At 47.4% G+C, this 20,773-nt stretch overlaps 2 protein-coding genes across 2 annotated transcripts; both read left to right on the forward strand.

Annotated features, from left to right (window-relative positions):
* Nucleotides 1-8,376: 8,376 nt before the first annotated feature.
* Nucleotides 8,377-12,902, forward strand: LOC126652142 (T-cell surface glycoprotein CD8 alpha chain-like). The gene is given in 7 exon segments (XM_050338751.1): nt 8,377-8,469; nt 8,472-8,535; nt 9,105-9,467; nt 10,020-10,109; nt 10,618-10,734; nt 11,086-11,116; nt 12,732-12,902. Coding segments are annotated over 7 exon segments (798 nt in total). The 5' UTR covers nt 8,377-8,382; the 3' UTR covers nt 12,778-12,902.
* A 3,462-nt stretch (nt 12,903-16,364) lies between these two features.
* On the forward strand, nt 16,365-20,289 carry LOC126651964 (T-cell surface glycoprotein CD8 alpha chain-like). The gene is made up of 5 exons (XM_050338455.1): nt 16,365-16,410; nt 16,975-17,337; nt 17,919-17,993; nt 18,559-18,690; nt 20,261-20,289. Exons 1-5 carry the CDS (start codon nt 16,365-16,367, stop codon nt 20,287-20,289), a joined length of 645 nt encoding a protein of 214 aa, XP_050194412.1.
* The last annotated feature ends 484 nt before the right edge of the window (nt 20,290-20,773 follow it).

The following is a 20,773-nucleotide window of genomic DNA, read 5'->3' on the forward strand; positions in this document are numbered from 1 at the left end:
AAAACAGTGAATAAAATCAGGTGCAATTGAAAACATTCAATTGAAAAAAAAAGCTAGCAATAGGAAAGTGACATTATCTCTGATTTTAAAGCTAATAATATATTTAAAAAAATAATTTTGCAGAGTCATAAACTGTCATGGGTACACAGCTGAGTGAGGCACGTTAAAGAAGAGGCTGAATAACAAATGGTTAAACTTGAGATCCATGCAAAAGGAAAGGAGATGCATCATCCATGGGTGCTGTTTAAATTCCTTCGGATTTGTCCTTGGCCAGAACGGCTCCGTGCAGAGTAGCTGTTTATTTAATATGTCCTCGTGGCAGGAAAAATGGAGTCATAGCACGACTTCTAAGCGTCCAGATCAGATCTGTTAAATGGGATTTTCTAAATGCCTTTTTCTGTCACTGTATGAAATCAGATGTTTCCCAGAAGCTGCAAATAAACCCCCAAAAATCCACTGGGGAAAAAAAAAAAAACTACCATCAGGCAGCATAAGTACTTCTTGCCCCTATTTTTCTGGACTTCACTGCATTTAATTCAATAAACCAAAAATAGCAATGTGTTAAATTTCTGGTTTACAGGAACCAGAAGTGTTTTCTTTAAAATTATTCTAATATTTAATATCTAATATTATTTCTGGTTATTAAATTATATGTTATGTGCTGAAATAAATAACAAATACTTGTGTATATCAATACATCTATAGTGTGTGCATTCAGGGTGAGATCTGCAGCTTCTGGAGGATTATAAACAAATGTTTGTTATTGCAGCATTTGTTTAACTGGAACACATATCAGACCAAGTTAAAAATAAATTTACATGAGGTGTGCATTTTGCTTCTCTACTGCTTTGCTATGGGAAAGGTAAATTTGAGTTCATACACCAGTGGTTCTTTCACATGAAAAAACTCACTCATCCTTTAAATGTTTGCAAGATGACAGGAGCCTTAACATTCCTCCCTTAGACATTCATTTTTTTCTGCTGAAGTTCGACTTCTTATTTAGTCTTTAAGATATACATGTGCATGAAGGGGGGCTGCACCACACTTTTAAAAGAGAGAATATCATTATTACTAGTTGCACTTCCTGAGCTAGTTAATAAATTAACACCGGATACGAAACATTAAAAAAAAAATAAAATCCCAGTGATGACATCAGCTCACAACTTTGTCTCTGCCAGGTACAACGTATCTACGTGCTGTTGCAACAGGGATCACACACGACAAGCTTATTTAGTTCATTTAGCATAAAACTCCAAACCCCGAAGATGAATCACTCAGCTTGCAGTCAGCATGAAAAAGAAACCTGCTCAGAAGGCAAAGCCCTCTCCATCTCTCCCAGAACCTCCCAGGAGGGGTGGGAGCCCTCAGGCAGCCAGGCTGACACAGGCACTTAGGAGTTTGTCTCCTTGGCATTTTTTGGCTCAGGCAATGAGAAAGGGCTAAATTTTGTCTTGCCCTGAACTGAACCTCTGCATCAGGTGGGAAAAAAGATGATCCTGCAGAAATCTTGAGCGTCTGCAGGAGAAGTTTTGCAGCACTGACTTTTTCAGGGGCTTGAGCTTTGCCAGGAAACAGTAAAGAATTCTGGATTTCCCTGGGTAGAGCATGGGAAGCAACGAGCAGTTCCAAAGAAAAGTGAGGACAGGAGGCAACAGCCTGAAGTTGTCCCAGGGGAAGTTTAGATTGGATGTCAGGAAACATTTCTTCAGCAACAGTGTTGTCAGGCACTGGAACGAGCTGCCCAGGGCAGTGGTCAAGTCACCATCGCTGGAGGGATTTAGAGATGTGTAAATGTGCCACTTGGGGACATGGTTTAGTGGTGGCCTTGGCAGTGCTGGGTTAAGGTTTGGACTCGATAATCTTAAAGGTCTTTTCCATCCTAAACAACTCTGTGATTCTGTGATGAGCCCACAAGCTGGTGCCAACCACGGGCACCCTGCCTGCACCCATGTCCCGTCCCACCCCTTCCTCCACGCTGCGGGCACGGTGGAGAGAGCCTTACCCTGCCCCAGGTGCAAGCCACGTCGGTTTTTCTGCTCCTCTTCTCTGCTGGTGGTTAAAACATCCAGCCAGGAGGTCGGGCACCGACACGTGGTGCGCACCCACCCTCCCTCCCCGCAGGGCTGAGCAGGCAGGAGGGCTGCGGCTTAAGAGACATCTCTGTCCCCAGAGCCGCGCGTTGTGATCTCACCCACCACATATCCTGTCGCTCCCTCCCAGGGCCGAGAGCCGGGGCTGCAGGCTGTGCAGGCTGTGCATGAAATGCAGCACCAAACCGCGGTGTCGTCGAGCGGCTGCCTCCGGGGGCAGGCACAGCAGTCTGGGTGCTCGCTGCCCTTCCCCAGGGCAAGCGTGGCCCACGGCAGAAACCACAGCCCAGTCCCACCGTGTCAGAGAACCAGAGAATCATAGAATCATGCAATCATACGGTCAGAGAATAGTAGAATCGTTTAGGTTGGAAAAACCCTCCAAGATCGTCAAGTCCAACCTTCAGCCGAACACCTCAATGCCACATCACAGTTCCACGTCTGCTGGTTTCTTGAACACTACCAGTGACGGTGACTTCACCACTGCCCTGGCCAGCCAGTTCCAATTCTTAACCACCCTTTCAGTGAAGAAATTTTTTTTACTATCCGACCTGAACCTCCCTTGGTGCATCCTGAGGCCATTTCCCCTTGTCCTGTCAAAAGCTGAGCTCTCTTCAGGTGCACCAGGGAGGAGATGCTGAGCTGCCGGGGGCAGGGTCACGGGCAGAACTGCTGCTGTTCCTCAGCAAAGATCAAGGTGAAATCCTTGTCCAGCACAAGCACGAGGTAAACTTGCTGGCTGATGTCTCAGGGAGAGTTGTGGGGCTGCACTGACACCCAGCTACAGGGCTTCAGAACATTATGCCTTAACATCAATACTGAGTGCAAAATTCAGGTTGGGATAAATGTCCTTGTGCAGGGTCAACAGCCAAGGAAGATGTAAGTGTTCTGCATTAAAGAATGAGATAATTGGAAAATTAATAGTGTTTCAGAGGAAATGGATGTGGAGATTAGTAACAAATGGCTTCTTTAACATGACACATTGAAATGAGATCTCACAGTTAAGAATATAAAAATGACTGGTTTGGCTCAGAGCAAAGGTTCATCCAGACAACTTTTCTGTCTCCAACAGTGGCTATGAGCAGATGGCTAAGGAATAATGACAAGACAATCATATATGATGCTCTCCTTTAATATTCAGTCTATTTTTAACTAAATAGATTTCCTGAGCCTGTTGCTGCGTATCGAGTAACCCACAATGAATTTCTTTTCCAAGCACTTGCCTGGGCTCTGCATCCACAGTGTCCTTTGTCAGGACATCACTGGGTAAAGAATGACTTCTTTTGCTTTCTGCCTCACCAACATCAGCTTCATATGCTGCCCCTTACTTTCTGTATTGGAAAAAGCAGGGAATAATCAATCCTTCTCCACTCCCTCCCAGCCACTCACAGTTCTAGACATCTTCAGTGTTTAGCCACTTAAATAATTTTTTCAGCCTAAAGAGTCCTAGCCTGCCACACAAAATCCATCCCAGACCTCTCATCCTACATTTTGCCCTGCTCTCAACCTTTTCTTGTTCTACTACTTCTTTTTTGAGTCCCATCCATGAGATGAAGGGTGATAACAAGACACAGCGTTGAAGGATTTATACAGTGCACTGGACCATGCATTGGCCATGGACTGGACCACTGCACCATACAGTGACAAAGCTGTCTGTGTTCTCTGTTTTATACCCAAGTTCATTCCTGCCTGGTAACATCCCATTTGCTTTTCCTGATGGGCAGTGAGTTGATGTTCCCACGGTAGTACCTGTCTTGACCCAAATTTTCACCCCTGAATTTGACTCCTGATTCTATAAGAAAGCCAGGACTGGTTTTCCTTGAATGCATCACTTCACAATCACCTACTCCAAATTTCACCAGCCCCTGTATTGCCCAGTCTCTGAAAGTTCCAGCTGCTGCCTTTTGATTCAGCCATCCCTCCTCCCCTCTGTCCCTTTTGAACAAGGTATTGTGGCTCGGAGTTGCATCTTAGGGGTCTAATTCAACAGCAAGGGTTGGGGTTTCTTTTCAAATAAATGCAAAATTGAGTAGAAATAAGTTTTATGAGCCAGCAAACGCTCTTGGTAGGACCCCAACATGGATGAAGCAAGTAATCTCAGGCAAGCCTTGGGTTTCCATACTGCCAGCACTGCCAGCAGGAGACATGGGGAAAGGAAAAGGGAACCCTTCCTCCATTCCACTAGCTGTAACCTGCTGTGGAAATTGAAGTTCCCCCTCAAAGGTTTTAACACTAAAGGTGCACAGCAACACCCTCTTCTGGGAAAGCCCTCCTGCACCACACAGATGCACCCAGAAACTCCCTGAGTTGTCTCCACCACGATTTCCTGCCCAGGGTCTTCAGGGAAGAAGGTTAGTGTGCAGCAAGGAAGGAGACCAGACATGACAAGGCTCTGGATTGATGGTGACAGGAGAAATCAGCTCCCAGGGCCGTGGGGATAACACCAAGGCTCTGAGACCCTGGAAGGGGGCTGAACTCGGAGGACAACAATCAAACAGTGCCTTGAACCCAACAGAAATTCAGTTGTGGAAATTGGAAAGGAGGTGAGCCCAGTTCACCGAGTAAAGACTATTGGAACTGTTCAGACAAAAATATTACACACTGGACCCAAACAGGTAATTTTTGTTTTCTTAAGGGAAGTCTATATACAAGTACAAAGCCTTTGGGACTTTTGTAGTTCTGGACTGGATCTCTGTGGTATTTTGGAGATTGGAGCAGCAGAAGACCAGCCTGTCCACTGTTAACTCAGCTGGGGCACTGGCAGAGCAAATTGTCACCAGTCCCCAAACAGTGCCATCACAGATTGCTGATTTACTGAATACCTGCACAAAGGAGCTCTGCAGCATCAGAAGAGAAGGTGTGGGAAGCCTCTGCAAGGAAAACTCATAACACATCGAGGTCTTTTTCTATCACACTTCCAGCTGAGGTACCAACAAGCATGGAAATTATGGAGATTTTCAACCCAGTGATCAGTTAAAGGGCTACACCACAAAGAGGTGGGAGCACAGGAGTGTTTGTGGTTTGCATTCTGGATTTTAAGCTGTGTGACGTGTACATGTGAGAGTACCCAGAAGAGTGGGCAGTATTGACCACTGAATTGGAAACACATGGCTGCAGTGGAAACACAGAGTGTGAGTACCTGTTGTGTGACAGTTTCACTTGACATTCTGCAAACCCCTTTGGAGCTGCAGCAGCTTTGACAAAGAAAAAGGGGGGCAGCAAGTTGCTCATAAACCACAGGTTCACTTCACACCGGAAGAGCTGCGTGCTGGAGTCTCAACATTTTATTTTTTCCTCTGTTTGAAAAAAAAAAAAAAAAAAAAGCTTGTGATTTGCAACCAGATTTTGAAATCTTCATTAAAACTTTCCATTCCTCCTCGTTAAAGAGGAAGGGAAAGTTTCAACGCAAGCCTTTGAAGGATTACAACAGGAAGAGTCAGCAGCACTGTGGCAAACACAGTCCCAGTGTCACCTCCTGAGTTACCATCACTGATCGCTCACAGGGATCAAACAGCACCTGCAGCATCATTGCTTGGCAGCTGGACATCCTTAAGGAGCCCTCTGAGGAGATGGGCAGCAGAACTATGAACCTCACAGAGCACAATCATTTTGGGGCCCTTCTGTGTTCACCGGCCATCGCAGCGCGATTTCCACGTCCTGAGGGACACCATGTGTTGTCTAGTATTACTGACACTAAGAAACTGAAGAGTTTCTCAGCCCTTGAAAAAGTCCCAGGGAGCTTTCCACAAGATGCCTAAGAAGCCAAACATATCCAAAACTCAGCATCTCCTCCAGCTCTGGTGCCCCAGCTCCCTCTCATTTCCCGTGCCTTCTCTGTCAAATGGATAGAAGCAAGCACAGAGAATGAATCCTAAATTCATCTCCTGCCAAGCCTCATTCAAAGTCAGGTGGATCCCTCTTGCTCTGTCTTGTCCCTGCATGATTTTCTCTCTTTTCTCCTTGTTCCTGTCTTCTCCTGCTAGTTATTTGACATTAATTAAATAAGGAATCAGGCTGGCCTTAGTATATAAAGATAAACCTCAATCACAAGCACCTGAGGTTGGAGTTATCAGAGCCCTGCAACCTTAGCTATGAGTAAAATAAAACTTATTGGTAAGTTTGGGAGAAAAAGAAGAAATTATCCTTTACTGCCTAATCAACCTGTCTGGTCTCCTGACTTCTCTTATATGATGCTCTGCAGAAGTAACTGGTTGTCCCAGTATTTTTTCTTCTTCCTTAATCATATGATAAATGAGGCACTACAACAGAAATTTTTAATAAAACATGTTATTAATGCTGGTCTTCATTGATTTGGCTTAGGTCATCAGTTAAACAATGACAGTCTATTGTAAAATACTAGAGAACAAACAGCCAAGTCAGGGCATGCTAAACACAAGGAGATTTCTTAATTAGTCTGATTAATCACCTTCTCCTCCGAGTTTTGAAATTGAACTGATGCAAAGCATGAATGTGACAAAGGAAATGGTGGCCCTGCATGGAAACCAGCTCAAGCCGTGAGCAGCAAGGACCAAGATCTCCTCTACCCAGAGGAGAGGAATCTCTGGGTGCCAGTTTGGCGCCGTGGACTGATTCATAATAAAATTCATCATTTGTCAGAGATAAGAAAGAAGTGAGATATCCCTACTGAGAAAGGAAGTAGCCCTTCCTGGAGGATCCTTTCATTGTACAAGCTCTCCCAGCATATCCATCACCACACCTCCAAGGACATGCACTACATACTGTAGTGTAGAATCCATGCTCTACAGCGGAGTGAGAACCTCGTCTTGACAAATTTTTGACCCATCCTCATTTACCAGCCCATTCACTTCCATTTGAACCACACTAAAAAAATGGGAATGAGGAATTTTCCTGTTTTGGTCTCCAGAAGGTTATGCTTTTGAAAATGCTTTTGAAATACAATTTTCTGCCACTGAGTTGTAATAGTGATGGAAAAGGGAGGACTCACACAGCAATCCCAATGGATGGCAGGGACCAGCTCACTTCAGCATCCAAGAAAACATGAGACTCAACTCTAGTCAACTACAAGGCAGGCCCCTAGTTCAGTTCCTTGTCAACATTCCTCCATCAGCCCATGATGATGGGCACTTCCCAAGAGCAGCTTATCCCATTATAAAGAGAGGATGAACTGTAGTTAGGGCTAGGTGAATAAACTGCCCACTGAACCAGAAGGAGCCTATACAAGTAGCATCACTTGATGTCTGATCTAGAGGTGGCTGGGGCACTAAAAATTGACATTTGGCTCAAGTCTGATGTTCACATTTGCTTGACAGGTTTCAAGATCCAGACCCTTGTAATGTTATTTAATGTATGAAACCCTTTCCCCCTTTATTTTGCCAAAATATACTATTTCAAGTAGACATCACAACTACCACAGCCTCATGAAAGTATGAATTTCACACATCTCAGCAGCCTAACAGCAGCTTTCTTCACTCACCAGCAGGCTTTGAAGCCCAGTGGAATGAACACAGCCCAGCCCCTTGCAAGCTGTTCTTACTGTCTGCGCGAAGCTGCAGGAAGCATCACCCATCCCCATGTGCAAATGGTCACCCAGAGGCAGCAGCAAGGGCCCTCTCTGTTGATGCATACAAGGGTGTTTTTGGCAGGGCGGAAGACCCTGTGGTTAGAGAAGAGAACCACAAGTTGTTAAAACAAAGAAAAAGCAAAGCATCCCCCAGGGCACGGGGCACTCTTGGTATGCTCAGCTGACAGACCACCTGAATTGCACAAAGCGGCTTTTGCTGAGCAATTGCAAAGAAGAATTGACCAAAGAAGAACTGCAAAGAGGACAATTAAACACCTGCAGAAACCATCTGTGTGCCAGCAACACATGTGCTTGGAGATAAATGATATGTATATATATGCCGTGGAACACCTGTGTCTCACTTGCTGGGTACAAGAATACTCTGGGCTCTGCCATCCACACGAGACCCACTGAGAGTGCTCAAGAGAAGGAGGCAGAATCCCTCACAAGAAACACAACCTGGGCCCTTCAGACAAAGGATGGGACTTGTCCATGACTTCTGTGTAGCTGGAGCTGCTGTGGACCCCCAGAGGGTTGGGGGACAGCAGGCTGGGGTGCCCGATCCTACCTCAGGCATGAGCAGCAGCACTCTGGGTCTCTAGGGAAGACATCAAGGCAAAAGCCTTGAGTAAGAACAAAAAAAGATAAAAGACCCCAAATGTGGACTTAGAATTGAATTTCTTCAGAAATCTCTTTTTGCACTGCATTTTGCCGCAGATGCCGAGCACCGTCTCTTTACCCAAGAGGGTCCCGATGACATCACATCCTCCCCAAAGAGCGACACAGCCGTCCAGGTCAAGAGAGAAACATCGTCTCAACTGCACTGCACCGTCTCCAAGGACAGACACCCCCAGCAGAAGATGGACGGGTCTCCTGCCCTGCTCCTCCTGCTCGCTCTGGGACTCTGTGAGTATGGACACAGGGTAGTGCAGCCCCTTTGTTGGGAAGGGCATGGTCATTCCTTCCACCAAATCCAAGAAATTGGGCTAAACGGTTCAAAGGGGGGCAAAATGTAAACCAAAAAGGCTGACTTTGAGATGTGCTCAGGAATTGTGGAGAGAAAGGCGGCATCGCCTCAGGCGGCATGGGGCAGCCAGAGGGGTGGCTGCTGCAGCACAGGCACCAGGAAGGGAGCCAGGTCAGTTGATTGGTTCTGGAGGGGATGGAGAAGGGGGGGAAGAGAGAGCTTAGCAGGCAGTGCTTTTAGAAATTCACTTCAGATAAGCTGGAGAAGAGTAACATCCCCAAAAAGGCAGCTGGAAGGGCAGTACCATCTGTACAGCCCACGTGGCTGATTGCTGAGCACCCTCCATGCACAATCCCAGCAAGGACTCCAACAAAACCTTCCAGTCATCCAGACACCAAGGTCCTCCCTTTGCATTTGTACTTCCCTCCCATGGACAGGGCAGGAGATTTTTTTCCAGAGGGACCATTTGCTCTTCCCAAGCAGTTCCAACAAGGATTTCTCCCTCCAGGCTGCCCTGGGATCCGTGGCCAGATGTATGAGATGACGGTCAGGTTTCGTGACAGCATCACCCAGCTCCGGGTGGGACAGCGGCTGGAACTGGAGTGTCAGACTGACAGGGATAGTGGAGCATTCTGGGTCCGCCAGGACAGGAATGGGACCCTTCACTTCATTGTCTTCATCTCTTCCCTGTCCCGAGTCACCTTTGAGCGGAATCAGAAAACATCCAGACGCTTCGAGGCCGGCAGAGACAAGAAGTTCTATCGGTTGGTAGTGAAGTCTTTCACACAGCAGGACGAGGGGATTTATTTCTGCCTCATGAACATCAACCAAATGCTGTACTTCAGCAATGGCCATCCTGCCTTCTTCTCAGGTCAGCAGCATCTCCACCCAACCTTGCTTAGCTCTGCCATAAAGCTCTCCTGCCTATGCCCTTTTTAATGAGCCGCCTCTCCCACAAACCCCAAAGCATCTTGTGACCAACCCACTGCTCCTGCTGAAGGTTCCCTGCTTGCCATCTCTCCTCATGATATTGCCCCTGCCCAAAGGCAAAGGTGATTGTGCAGACCCAGCATCATTTCCCCATCCCCACTTCTCCATCCTGCACATGGCTCTGAAGGGATAACATTAAAGCAAAGTCCAGCACCACCCTCTCTCTCCTCACCTCACATGGGTCCCAAAACTCAGGGTGCTTAGGCTGTAAGAGGATGGTGGCAGGCAGCAAGCAATAAGGAGGCTACAGCTCCTTACTGGCTCCTGGGAGACCCTCCCTGGAGGAGTCTCCTTCTCAAACTGGATCTAAGTCCTCACAGAGTTGAACGCAGGAGCATCCATACCCTGGCAGGGGTAGGAGAGCAGAAGGGCAGGAGAGAGCTTTTTTTATTTTATTTGCCTACACTCTGAATTCATCTGTTTTCACTTATAGTCACCACCACAGTGGCACCCACCACGACAAGACCCACCACCCGGCATGACATCACCGAAAAGGACCCCGTCCTGGAGACACCAGATCCAGGTAGCCAGGAGGGAGGGAGGGAGAGGGAAGAGCTGGGCTCTGGCTCACTGATCCTGAGGGGGATGGTGCAGGCATTTTGGGACAGGAAAAGACTGAAAAATCCATAGAGCTTTATCAGAGTTGGAAGGATTGAACTCTTAACATTTTATCCCAACTAGGAAAGGCTTAAGATAAGGTAAAGAGTATGACCATGCCTGGGCCTGGCTGGGAATGCTGGGCCAAGGGGGAGGGAGGGAAGAGCCTTGGGGGCTGGGGCTGGTTTTACCCTCATCGGGAGACACAAGAAAACGTGTGGCTGTGTGTCCTCCCTCGAGTGCCCAGGAAAATGCTGGAAGCAGCAGCACTGATGAAGAGCATCCCTGCAGGCCCAGGGGAAGCCCTCTGCCTCACCGCCAGCCTCGTGGAATGCCAGGCAGGGCTCCTTGGCAGCTCCCTTGGCTCCAGCAGAAGTGGCCTTAACACCAGCTGTGAGCACCTCATGAACCTTTCCTCTTCTCCATTCCTGCAGAGACCAGCAGGAAGAAGGAGCTGAATTTCTTCTGCGATGTTGTCATCTGGGTTCCCTTGGCAGGCGCCTGCCTCCTGCTCCTCATCGCCCTGGCCATCACTATCGTGCTCTGTCAACGTAAGACTCACCACCACCCCCTGTAGATGCTGCTGAGGGATTTTTAGCAACATGCTCAAGTCCCTGGGGGCAGCCAACAGAAATAATTCACCCTCAGGGTTCCTAGGCCAACCCTGCTACTGCTACTCACCTCACACTTTAATTCATCAAACTGTTCAAGTGGATTGCTGTGGGAACATGAGCTGCAGCACCACTCCCTGGCAGGGATTTCCTAAAAAATAAGCCTGGTTTGTCCGTTGTTAGTCTCAAAGATATCAGCTGCTGGGGAACATCAGCCCCACCTGTTTGTTTACTGACCTGTGACTTGGCAGCTTTGAACTAATTTATTTTTTATTTCCTTTCTTATTTTAGGAACCAGAAGACGAAGATGCAGGTGTAAAAGGTTAGTAAGTGACAGGTGTTGGTGCTTTTCTCTTAAACTTGGCAACATCTCAGTTTCAGGTGATAGAGCAGGCAGGTGCCCAAAAGCAACTTAAAGGCAAAACCAAGACAGAAGCTCTCTTCTCCTGTGGTTTTGGTTTTGTTTGGGTTTTTTGTTTGCTTCTTTTATTTTTATGCAATTCAAATCACATAGCCATGCCACTGCAGTAGACACAAACCAGAAAGACAGGAAGGGCTTGTGGTAGCCCAAAAACTTTGCACATCACATAATGCTCATAACTAACCCCATTTCTGTGCTCCCAATGCACCACTCCAAACCTGAGCCTGGGGGTGACTGTTTTGCATTCCTTACCCTCCCCAAACCATTCACTTGATTTCATCACTGGACATTCAGGTGTGCCCATGGATTAGATGCAAGTTATTGCATCCCAAATCCCCCTCTGAGCCATTTTGGACTGACATCATCACGGCTTTTCAGGCCTCTATTTCCCTTACAGGCACTAAGGAACAGCAGCAGAGAGGCTGCTGCAAACTTGGATGACTTTCCTGAGGAACAACACTGCAGACAGGAATAGATTTAAAAGTAACCCAATTTCTATGCACTCAGGAGCATTTTTTTTATGTTTTCCCTCCTGCCACCCCAACCCACCCATCATCCTGAGTCACAAGGAGAACACCATCCCAAGGAGAATTGCAGCGTGCCGGTTTGGAAGAAGAAATGCTTTTGCCCACATGCATTTTGCTTCTGCAAATTGACCTCCCTGCAGCCGCTTTCTTCACCTCCCCTGCTCTGCAGGAAACCACGTCTGCAGCTCTGCAAACCTTGGGCACCCTGGGGCTTGTGGCCAGAGACCCACCAGGAAATCATTGCTGCTGCTCCTGGCAGCCAGTGCTGGGCTTGGTGCTTGGAAAAGCTGGGTTGCCAAGAAAGTTTGGGACAGCACATTCATAGCTCTGAAGCCTCATTCTTTGCAAATCAAAGCATCTTTTCAATCAGATAAAATCATGTTCTTTGTTATACATCCATGGGGCTTATAGTAAGAAAGGTAATTTTTTTTAAGGCAGAAGGCATTTTTTTTACCTGTCTGAAAAAGGGAACAGGCTGTCGTTGTTATGGCGGATATTTATTATAGCCAGTGCTCTTCTGATTCTTGTCTGCCTTTCCAAGGGAGAAATGACAACAAAGAGCTCTTCAGGCAGCCTTGCTTAGGACAATGTTTGCATTCTTCACTTATCTCAATCCCCGTTGCCAGCCCTGTGCAAGGATGTTCTGTTCCTACAGAGAAAAAACACCTGCAGAGCTCTGCAATTTTGTACAGGTGGAGTGGTCGGGTTACAATAGAAGTCAGAGACAAATTTAAAAAGCCCCCTTTTCTTAATTAATGTAAGAATTGATTAGCAGTGTGTCTTAAGAACATCCTTCTGCTGGCTGTCACTACATGAAATGTTGCCAGATCCTTCACCAGCACAAAGAGGATTTAGGAACATTGTGCAGCCTGCTCTTGCAGCTCCCTGGCTGCAGACCAAGGCTAAACAAGATCATCAGCTCATCAGGCATTAATTGCCCTTCTCTTCCTTTCCCATCAAAGTAAATCAAACCCCTTTTCTCTCTCTAGGCCTGTGCAGGGGAAGCCCCACACCAAACCCGGCACAACAAACTGACACGTTGCAGCATCCACACCTTTGGGCTTCTGGATCATCTCCTGGGAGCTGTCAGCACATAAACACATCTCCTGCCTTCTCTACAGCGTGACTGCACCTCCTGCACTCTGCCCTGGCAAAGTTGAGGAGACAAGAGGGAGCTCTCACTCAACACATCCTCTGTCTGTGGTGCCACGCTCTCCCAGGGTTTTTACTGTTTCATCTACTGTAATACAAGGCTGCACTGAGAATGTAAATATGGATTAAAGGACCTTATTTTTTAGGTTTTTACAGTCCTGGGGGCTAAGGTTTTCCCTCATGCTATCCCTCTTCTGCTGCTACCCCCACCTCCACCAATTTCAGCAGGAATTTGGCCTGAGCAAGGAAGGTGGGATTTGCTTTCTTCCTGAAAGAAAAAAGAGGTGTTTGTCACTTGCTTTGGTTAAGTGGAACATTTAGGATGCTGATTTTTTGGGGACATGTTGGTTGACTATAGTTAAATTCTTCTTTTTTCTGATCCGTGTTTGATGTAAATATTTCCTTCTTACAGTTGCAAATCAAGAACTGAGATAGCAAATAAAATCATTCTAGTCAGATTCAATGAAGTGTATTTCTTGCTTTAGCTCCTAGCCTCAGAAATGTTAAAATCCTTCACGAAAATACCAAATGAGAGTTTGAAAAGGTTTTGGATGAAGGAAAAGCCAGTGATTTATACACCAGCCTGAGACTCAGGATGCCAGAGTTCAGCTTCCAGCTTACCACAGCCTAAAATCATCTCAAGGGATCTTCCCAGGGATTAGCTGATGGGCCCAGGAACACTCCTCCATCCCAGGAAGGTGCTTTGAAAGTGGATGAGATAAAGATTCTCAGGGTATTCTGGTATTCTTGTCACGGGACTGATAAAAACCTGGGAAAAGCAGAAGGAAAGAAACTCTTTGACAGTCTCCTCCTCTGCAAACAAGCTGGGAAGGAGGGAAACAGAGAGAAGTTCTTCCAAACTGACTTGAGTGTAATGCTTAATTTAAAAAAAAATTAAATTAGGGACTGGATAAGTATATCTAAACAATAGCAGGACGATACTAAATGAAAACTGCATGGATCTACACACACCTAAAGAAAAGATTCACAGAAAAGCCTCAACTTGGAAATGTCTGTGAATTCACAGGCAATGATGTGAAGCACTAAGACACCTTCAATCTATTAAGGGGGCTCCACTCAAACCCCAGGTGCTCAGCTGGGGAGTAGCAAGGGTCTAACCTACAGATGAACAGCTCATACCTTGTCTCTCTCTCCCATGAGATCAAGCTCATCTCTGAACATAACTGGAGCCTGCAATCACAAATCCATGAACCCAGACAGCTCCCAGCACTCTCAGCACTGCAAGGAAAGGACTGGCCCTGCAACTGCAATAGCACTGCCTGCATGGCACATTCCCTCTTCAGAGGGTGGGTTTGTTGGGTATCACCATGTTACTGAAAATACAGGAATGTTCACTGAACTCTCTGTCAGCACCTTTCATCTTCTTACTTGCTAAACAACTGCCAGGCATCACCTTCAGTTCTTTATCGTCGTTTCTGCCTTTGCATCTCTAACACACAGATCTTGGTGGTCTCTGATTTTGGTTCTTTAATCTGTCAGTGACCAAAGGGATGTAACACCCAAACTGCAGATTCAAATTCCATATAAAGTGTCAGTAGAAATATTACTCCTCCCTCCCACTGTAACAGATGCCCTGAGTTAGAAGGAATCCTTAAAGGAATTCAATTTAAAAGCCTTTGCTGCTCTCCACCTGAGGATTTTCTGAGAGATACTACGTGTTCCTGGACTGCTGTGCATCTCAAGATACTCAGGGCCATGTCTCTTCTTACATGGGCTTTTCTATTTCTGAAGCCCTGCAATTTAAGTAGGTATTAGAAATACACCCAGTACTCTGCACTGAACCTCTGTGATTCTGCCTTTGCTACACAACCAGCACAGCCACCGCTGGCAGAAGGTCAGAAGGCTGAGGTGACCAGAACAGGCAGCTTGGAGCATGCACCAAAATAAACATTTACTTTTTTAGGTCACTGCCCTGAGATTCATGTTGCCCCAGAATGCCTCAGAATGCCCCAGAAAAGAGCAACACCTCATGGGCAGACACTTCCAAGAGACGTTAAGTTTTCCATTTACAAGTAGAGAACCAGGCAGAGGTGATACAAGTGGCATCACTTGATGTCTCATCCAGAGGTGGCTGGAGCACTCTGACAGCTGACACTGAGCTCCAGTCTGGTGTTCACATTTGCTTGACAGGATTTTGAGATCCAGATCCTTGTAATGCTGTTTAACTGATGAAACGTATTTTCTCTTTGTTTTGTCAAAACCTGCTCTATTTAAGGGACCCATCACAACTACCACAGCCCTGTGAAAGGGTGAACTTCACACAACCCAGCAGCCTGACAGCACCTTTCCTCACTCACCAACATGCTTTGATGCCCACTCCGGAAAACCCAGTTCCTAAACCATTTTCCATAGCTCAGCTCTGAGCACCAGCCCCACTTGCCAGTGGAACTGAAGCCAGCAGCACCTGCTTTCTGACAGACCAGGGAAAATAGAGGAGCTCCTTTGCAAAGGACTAATAGAAAACAAACCTCACACAAAAACAGTAATCAGGAAAGCAAGGAAGAAAGGAGTAAATCAAATACCGGCCCAGCCCCTCACAGTCTGATGAAGCTGTTGTTACCGTGTGTGCAGAGCTCCAGGAAGCATCACCCACCCCCATGTGCAAATGGTCACCCAGAGGCAGCAGCAAGGGCCCCCTCCAGTGACACATACAAGGGGTTTTCTTGGCAGGGCGGAAGCCCCTGTGGTTACAGGGGAGAAACACAAGTTGTTGAAACAAAATTAAAAGGAAATCATCCCCCTGGGCATCGGGCACTCTCAGTGTGCTCAGCTGACAGACCACCTGCCTTGCACAAAGCAGCTTTTCAGAGCAAATACAAAGAAGAAATGACCAAAGAAGAACTGCAAAGAGAACAATTCAGCGAAAGAAGATCTCAGCTGTGTGTCAGGAACGTGTGTACTTGGAGATAAATGAGACACATGGATCTATACCATGAAACATCTGTCACTTGCTGGGTAAGAAAATGCTCTGGGCTCTGCCATCCACACAAGACCCCTTGAGTGTGCTCAAGAGAAGGAGGCAGAGTCCCTGCCAAGAAACCCAACCTGGGACCTTCAGCCAAAGCACGAAGCTTGTCGGTGACTTCTGTGGAGCTGGAGCTGCTGTGGACCCTCAGAGGGCTGGGGGACAGCGGGCTGGGGTGCCTGATCCTACCTCAGGCATGAGCAGCAGCACTCTGGGTCTCTAGGGAAGACATCAAGGCAAAAGCCTTGAGACACCATTCAGAAATGTTCAGGAAAAATAAGCCAGACTGAGGACTAGAACTGAATGTGTTCAGGATTTTTTCCGCTGCATTTCGCCGCAGATGCCGAGCATCATCTCTTTACCCAAGAGGGTCCTGATGACATCACATCCTCTCCAAAAGTGTGACCCAGTCTCCCAAGTTGAGATAGAAACATCGTCTCAGCTGCGCTGCACCTTCTCCAAGGACAGACACCCCCAGCAGAAGATGGACGGGTCTCCTGCCCTGCTCCTCCTGCTCGCTCTGGGACTCTGTGAGTATGGACAAGGGTGGTGCAGCCCCATCACTCAGAGGGGCAAGGAAAAACCTTCCACTGAATCCAAGAAATTGGATAAATAGTTAAAGAGTGGAAAAGAGCAAATCAAAAAGGCTGACTTTGAGATGTGCTCAGTAACTGTGGAGAGAAAGGCAGTATTGCCTCAGCTGGCACAGGGCAGCCAGAGGGGTGGTTGCAGCAGCACAAGCACCAGGAAGGGAGCCTGGTCAGATGAGTGGTTCTGGAGGGAACGGAGAAGGGGGGAATAAAGAGGGTTTAGCAGTTGGTGCTTTAGGGAGCCCCTTCAGAGAAGTTGGGAAGGGGTAATGTCCCTGAGAAGGCAGCTGGAAGGGCAACACCATCTGTACAGCCCACATGGCTGATTGCTGAGCACCCTCCATGCACAATCCCAGCAAGGACTCCAACAAAACCTTCCAGTCATCCAGACACCATGGTCCTCCTTTGCCCTTGACCTCACAGTCTGAGAACAGGAAAGCAGATTTTCTCAGAGGGCCCATTGGCTTTTCCCAAGCAGTTCCAACAAGGATTTCTCCCCTCCAGGCTGCCCTGGGATCCGTGGCCGGATGTATCAGATGAAGGTCAGGTTTCGTGACAGCATCACCCAGCTCCGGGTGGGACAGCGGCTGGAACTGGAGTGTCAGACTGACGGGGATAGAGGAGCATTCTGGGTCCGCCAGGACAGCAGTGGGACCCTTCACTTCATTGTCTTCATCTCTTCTGTGTCCCGAGTCACCTTCAAGGGGAGTCAAAGACAATCCACACGCTTCGAGGCCGGCAGAGACAACAGGTTCTATCGGTTGGTAGTGAAGTCTTTCACACAGCAGGATGAGGGGATTTATTTCTGCCTCATGAACATCAACCAAATGCTGTACTTCAGCAATGGCCAGCCTGCCTTTCTACCAGGTCAGCAACACCTCCATCCAACCTCTCTGAGCTCTGCTAAAATACCCAGCACCTCCTGCCTGTGCCGTTCTTAAGCATTCTTCTCTCCCACAAACCCCTTTTCCCTGCTTGCTTGCCCAAGGCATCTCGTGACCAACACACTGGTCCTCCTGGCCAGAGGCTCCCTGCTTGCCCTGGCTCCTCATGGGATTGCTCCTGCCCAAAGGCAAAGATGATTAGGCAGACCCAGCATCATCTCCCTGTCCCCACTTTTCAGTCCCATCAATGGCTCTGAAAGCCAGAAGACTAAAGCAAAGTCCAGCACTACCCCCTCCTTCCTCACCTCACCTAGATCCCAAATCTCAGAGTGTTCAGCCTTTCTGAGGATGGTGGCAGACAGAAAGACATAAGGAGCCTACAGCTCCTTACTGGCTCTTGGGAGACCCTCCTTGGGGGAATCCCCATCCAAAAGGGGCTCTATGAAGCCCTAATGTGTGTGCAGGAACATCTGTACGCTGGGCAGGGGTGGGAGAACAGAAGGTAGGAGAAGCCTGTTTTACTGCATTTTGCTACTTGCTGAATTCTTCAATTTTCACTTTTAGTCAGCACCACACCAGGACCCTCCACTCAGCCTCGTATCAGTGGAAATGACTCCTACATCCAGACCCCGGATCCAGGTAGCTTGGATGCAGGGAGGTAGGGGAGAGGGGGGAGATGGGTTCTGGCCCACTGGTACCACTGACACCTGCAGGCATTTTGGGGTGGGAGGAGAGTGAAAATCCACAGAGCATTATCAGAGTTGGAAGGATTAAACTCCAGTGTTTCATCCCACGTAGGAAAGGCTAAGGATGAGGTAAAAAGCATGAGCGTGTCTCATGCCTGGGCACACCCAGAAGAGAGGGAGGGAGGGCAGTGCCTTGGGGGCTGGGGATTGTTTTTAGCCTCATCAGGGAAAAGAGAAAATTTCTGGCTACCTGTCCTCCCTCAAGTCTCTGGAAAATGGTGAGAGCAGCAGCCCAGGGGAAGCCCTCTGGCCTCACCACCAGCCTCATGGCACACCATGCGGGGCCCTTGGCAGCTCTGGCTCCACCAGAACTGGCCCTGACACCACCAGTGAGCACCTGCTGGACCTTTCCCCTTCTCCATTCCTGCTCAAAGGTTGGACTCAATGATCTTGGAGGTCTTTTACAAACTTAACATTTCTGTGCTTTTTTTGACCTTTGCCCTTCTCTATTCCTTCAGAGTCCAGCACGGAGAAGGAGCTGAAGTTCTCCTGTGATGGTGTCATCGGGGTTCCCTCGGCAGGCGCCTGCCTCCTGCTCCTCACCGCCCTGGCCATCACCATCCTGCAGTGTCGAAGTAAGACTCACCACAGTCCCTGTGGATGCACCTCTGGCCTCAAACCACAGCCCTGTCCCTCAGAGGGATGGATGTTCTGCCCGCTTTGTGAGATACCAGATAAGCAGGACACAGTGAATGCAAGAGAAGGGCTACTGTTAAAACCACTGTCTGTACTTTCCTCATCAGGAAAGGCTTAGGCTGAAAAATAATTAACAACTTAGAACCATAGAATGAGAAATGTGTTTAGGTTGAAAAAAACCTTACAGGAAGAACAATTGATTAGAAATGGACAGAACTTACTCTATGAACTGTCTTGGCTCTACCATCCTGAAATTGGTGTGTCAGGGATGAAGGTACCAGGGCCTGAACCATTCTGACCCATCAGGGTAAATATGCTCCAGCACATGCTGAGACCCCACAGTAGCAGTTTGAGCTGTAACCAAAAGAGGAACTTCATTACACAGGTTCAGAGACTGCCACAGTTTAAGCAGGAATGCAAAATCTCTGGGTCAGCAAAAGTCCTTTGGTGAAATTTGGTGTTTGAAGGGAAGTTAAACTACCCTGAGCAAGCAGTGAGTGCCAATGGATTTAACTCAATTTAGCTCGCTGAAATCAGTTCAACTCTCCAGTAACCCCAGAAGTTACGACTTCATTAATCCAGCTCTGCTCATTTGCCTGAACACCAGCAGTTCTGCTGCTGAATTAACCTAACTAGATCCTCCCTGACCCTGCAGCCTGGAGCTGATGCCAGATGGATTTACCAGCTGCCCCAGCTAAAAAAAAGGACCATTTTTCAGCATTCTTCAGCCCTGAAAAATACTAATCTCCACACTCTGCAGAGATAGGAAGGAATACATGAAAAAGCATTAGGGAGACTCAGCCAAAAATCATTCTCCTTGAGGGAAGTAGCTGATGATGCAGCAGAGTGCCTGGACTTGGTCCAAATTCCCTCTGAAGTCATCAGGAGCCAAGAGCTCTCCACGTACAGTGGCTTTTCCTGGTGACCTGCAACACTGTTAACCTGCAAACACCACTCAGTGATTTATTTCTGCCTTTTAACACTGATGTAAAATGATCAGTGAAAAGCCATCGGGTGCACTGAATTTCTGCAGCAGCCTGAGCCCTACAGGACAGATGACTACCTTGGGCTCAAATTGTTGGCAGAACATTGTATTTTGCTGAATACATCCCAAAGTAACAACAGACTCTAAAATAGGGAAGAGCATCGTTCAACTTGGTTGCATGTGGAGTGGCACCACTGCTACTCACCTCTTGGAGAAAAAGTTGCTGCCAAGGGATTCTCAGCAACGTGCCAAAGTCAGCAGAAATAATTCACCCTCAGGGTTCTCAGGCTGACCCTGCTACTGCTACTCACCCCACCCTTTAAAATTCACCAAAATGCTTAAGTGGAATACTGAGGCAACACGAACTGCAGCACCACTCCCTGGCAGGGATTTCCTCAAAAATAAACTTGGTTTATCATCCCTGGTTAATTTTAAAGGCATCAGCTGCCGGGGAGCAACAGACCCACCTCTCTGCAGTGTTTCTTTACTGAGCTGTGACTTGGAACCTTTGAACTAAAACATTTTCTTTCTTATTGTAGAAACCGGAAGACAGAAGGCGCAGGTGTGAAAGGTTAGTAAGTGACAGGTATCACGAATTTTCTCTTAAACTTGGCACCCTCAGGCAACAAAGCAGGAAGGTGCCCAAAAGCAACCTAAAAATTCTTCATCCGATAGCCGGTGGATGGGAGGGGTCTGTGTAATGACTTAAGGGCAAAAACGAGACGGAAGGTTCTCTTGTCCTGTGTTTTTGGATTTGTTTGCAGTTTTGGTTGTGGTTTTTTTGTTTGTTTGTTTGTTTTTTGTTGTTGTTGTTGTTTTGTTTTTGTTTTTTTTTGTTGTTGTTGTTGTTGTTTTGTTTTGTTTTTTATGATTAAGAAATTCAAATTACTGGCACATGCATTTCGCTTCTGCAAAGTGACCTCCCTGCAGCAGGAAACCTGGAAACCACGTCTGCAGCTCTGCAAGCCTTGGGCACCCTGGGGCTTGTGGCCAGAGACCCACCAGGAAATCATTGCTGCTGCTCCTGGCAGCCGGTGCTGGGCTTGGTGCTT

The sequence above is a fragment of the Myiozetetes cayanensis genome, unplaced genomic scaffold (genome assembly GCF_022539395.1).
Source record: "Myiozetetes cayanensis isolate MyiCay16 unplaced genomic scaffold, myiCay2020 scf7, whole genome shotgun sequence".
Classification (NCBI taxonomy): Eukaryota; Metazoa; Chordata; class Aves; order Passeriformes; family Tyrannidae; genus Myiozetetes; species Myiozetetes cayanensis.

Bases quoted from the DNA above. Each gene is read 5' to 3' on its own strand.
- LOC126651964 (XM_050338455.1), top strand. From the start codon at position 16,365: ATGGACGGGTCTCCTGCCCTGCTCCTCCTGCTCGCTCTGGGACTCT. The intron at 17,338-17,918 runs GTCAGCAACACC...TTTCACTTTTAG, and splicing joins CCAGCCTGCCTTTCTACCAG to TCAGCACCACACCAGGACCC. The intron at 18,691-20,260 runs GTCCCTGTGGAT...TTCTTATTGTAG, and splicing joins TCGAAGTAAGACTCACCACA to AAACCGGAAGACAGAAGGCG.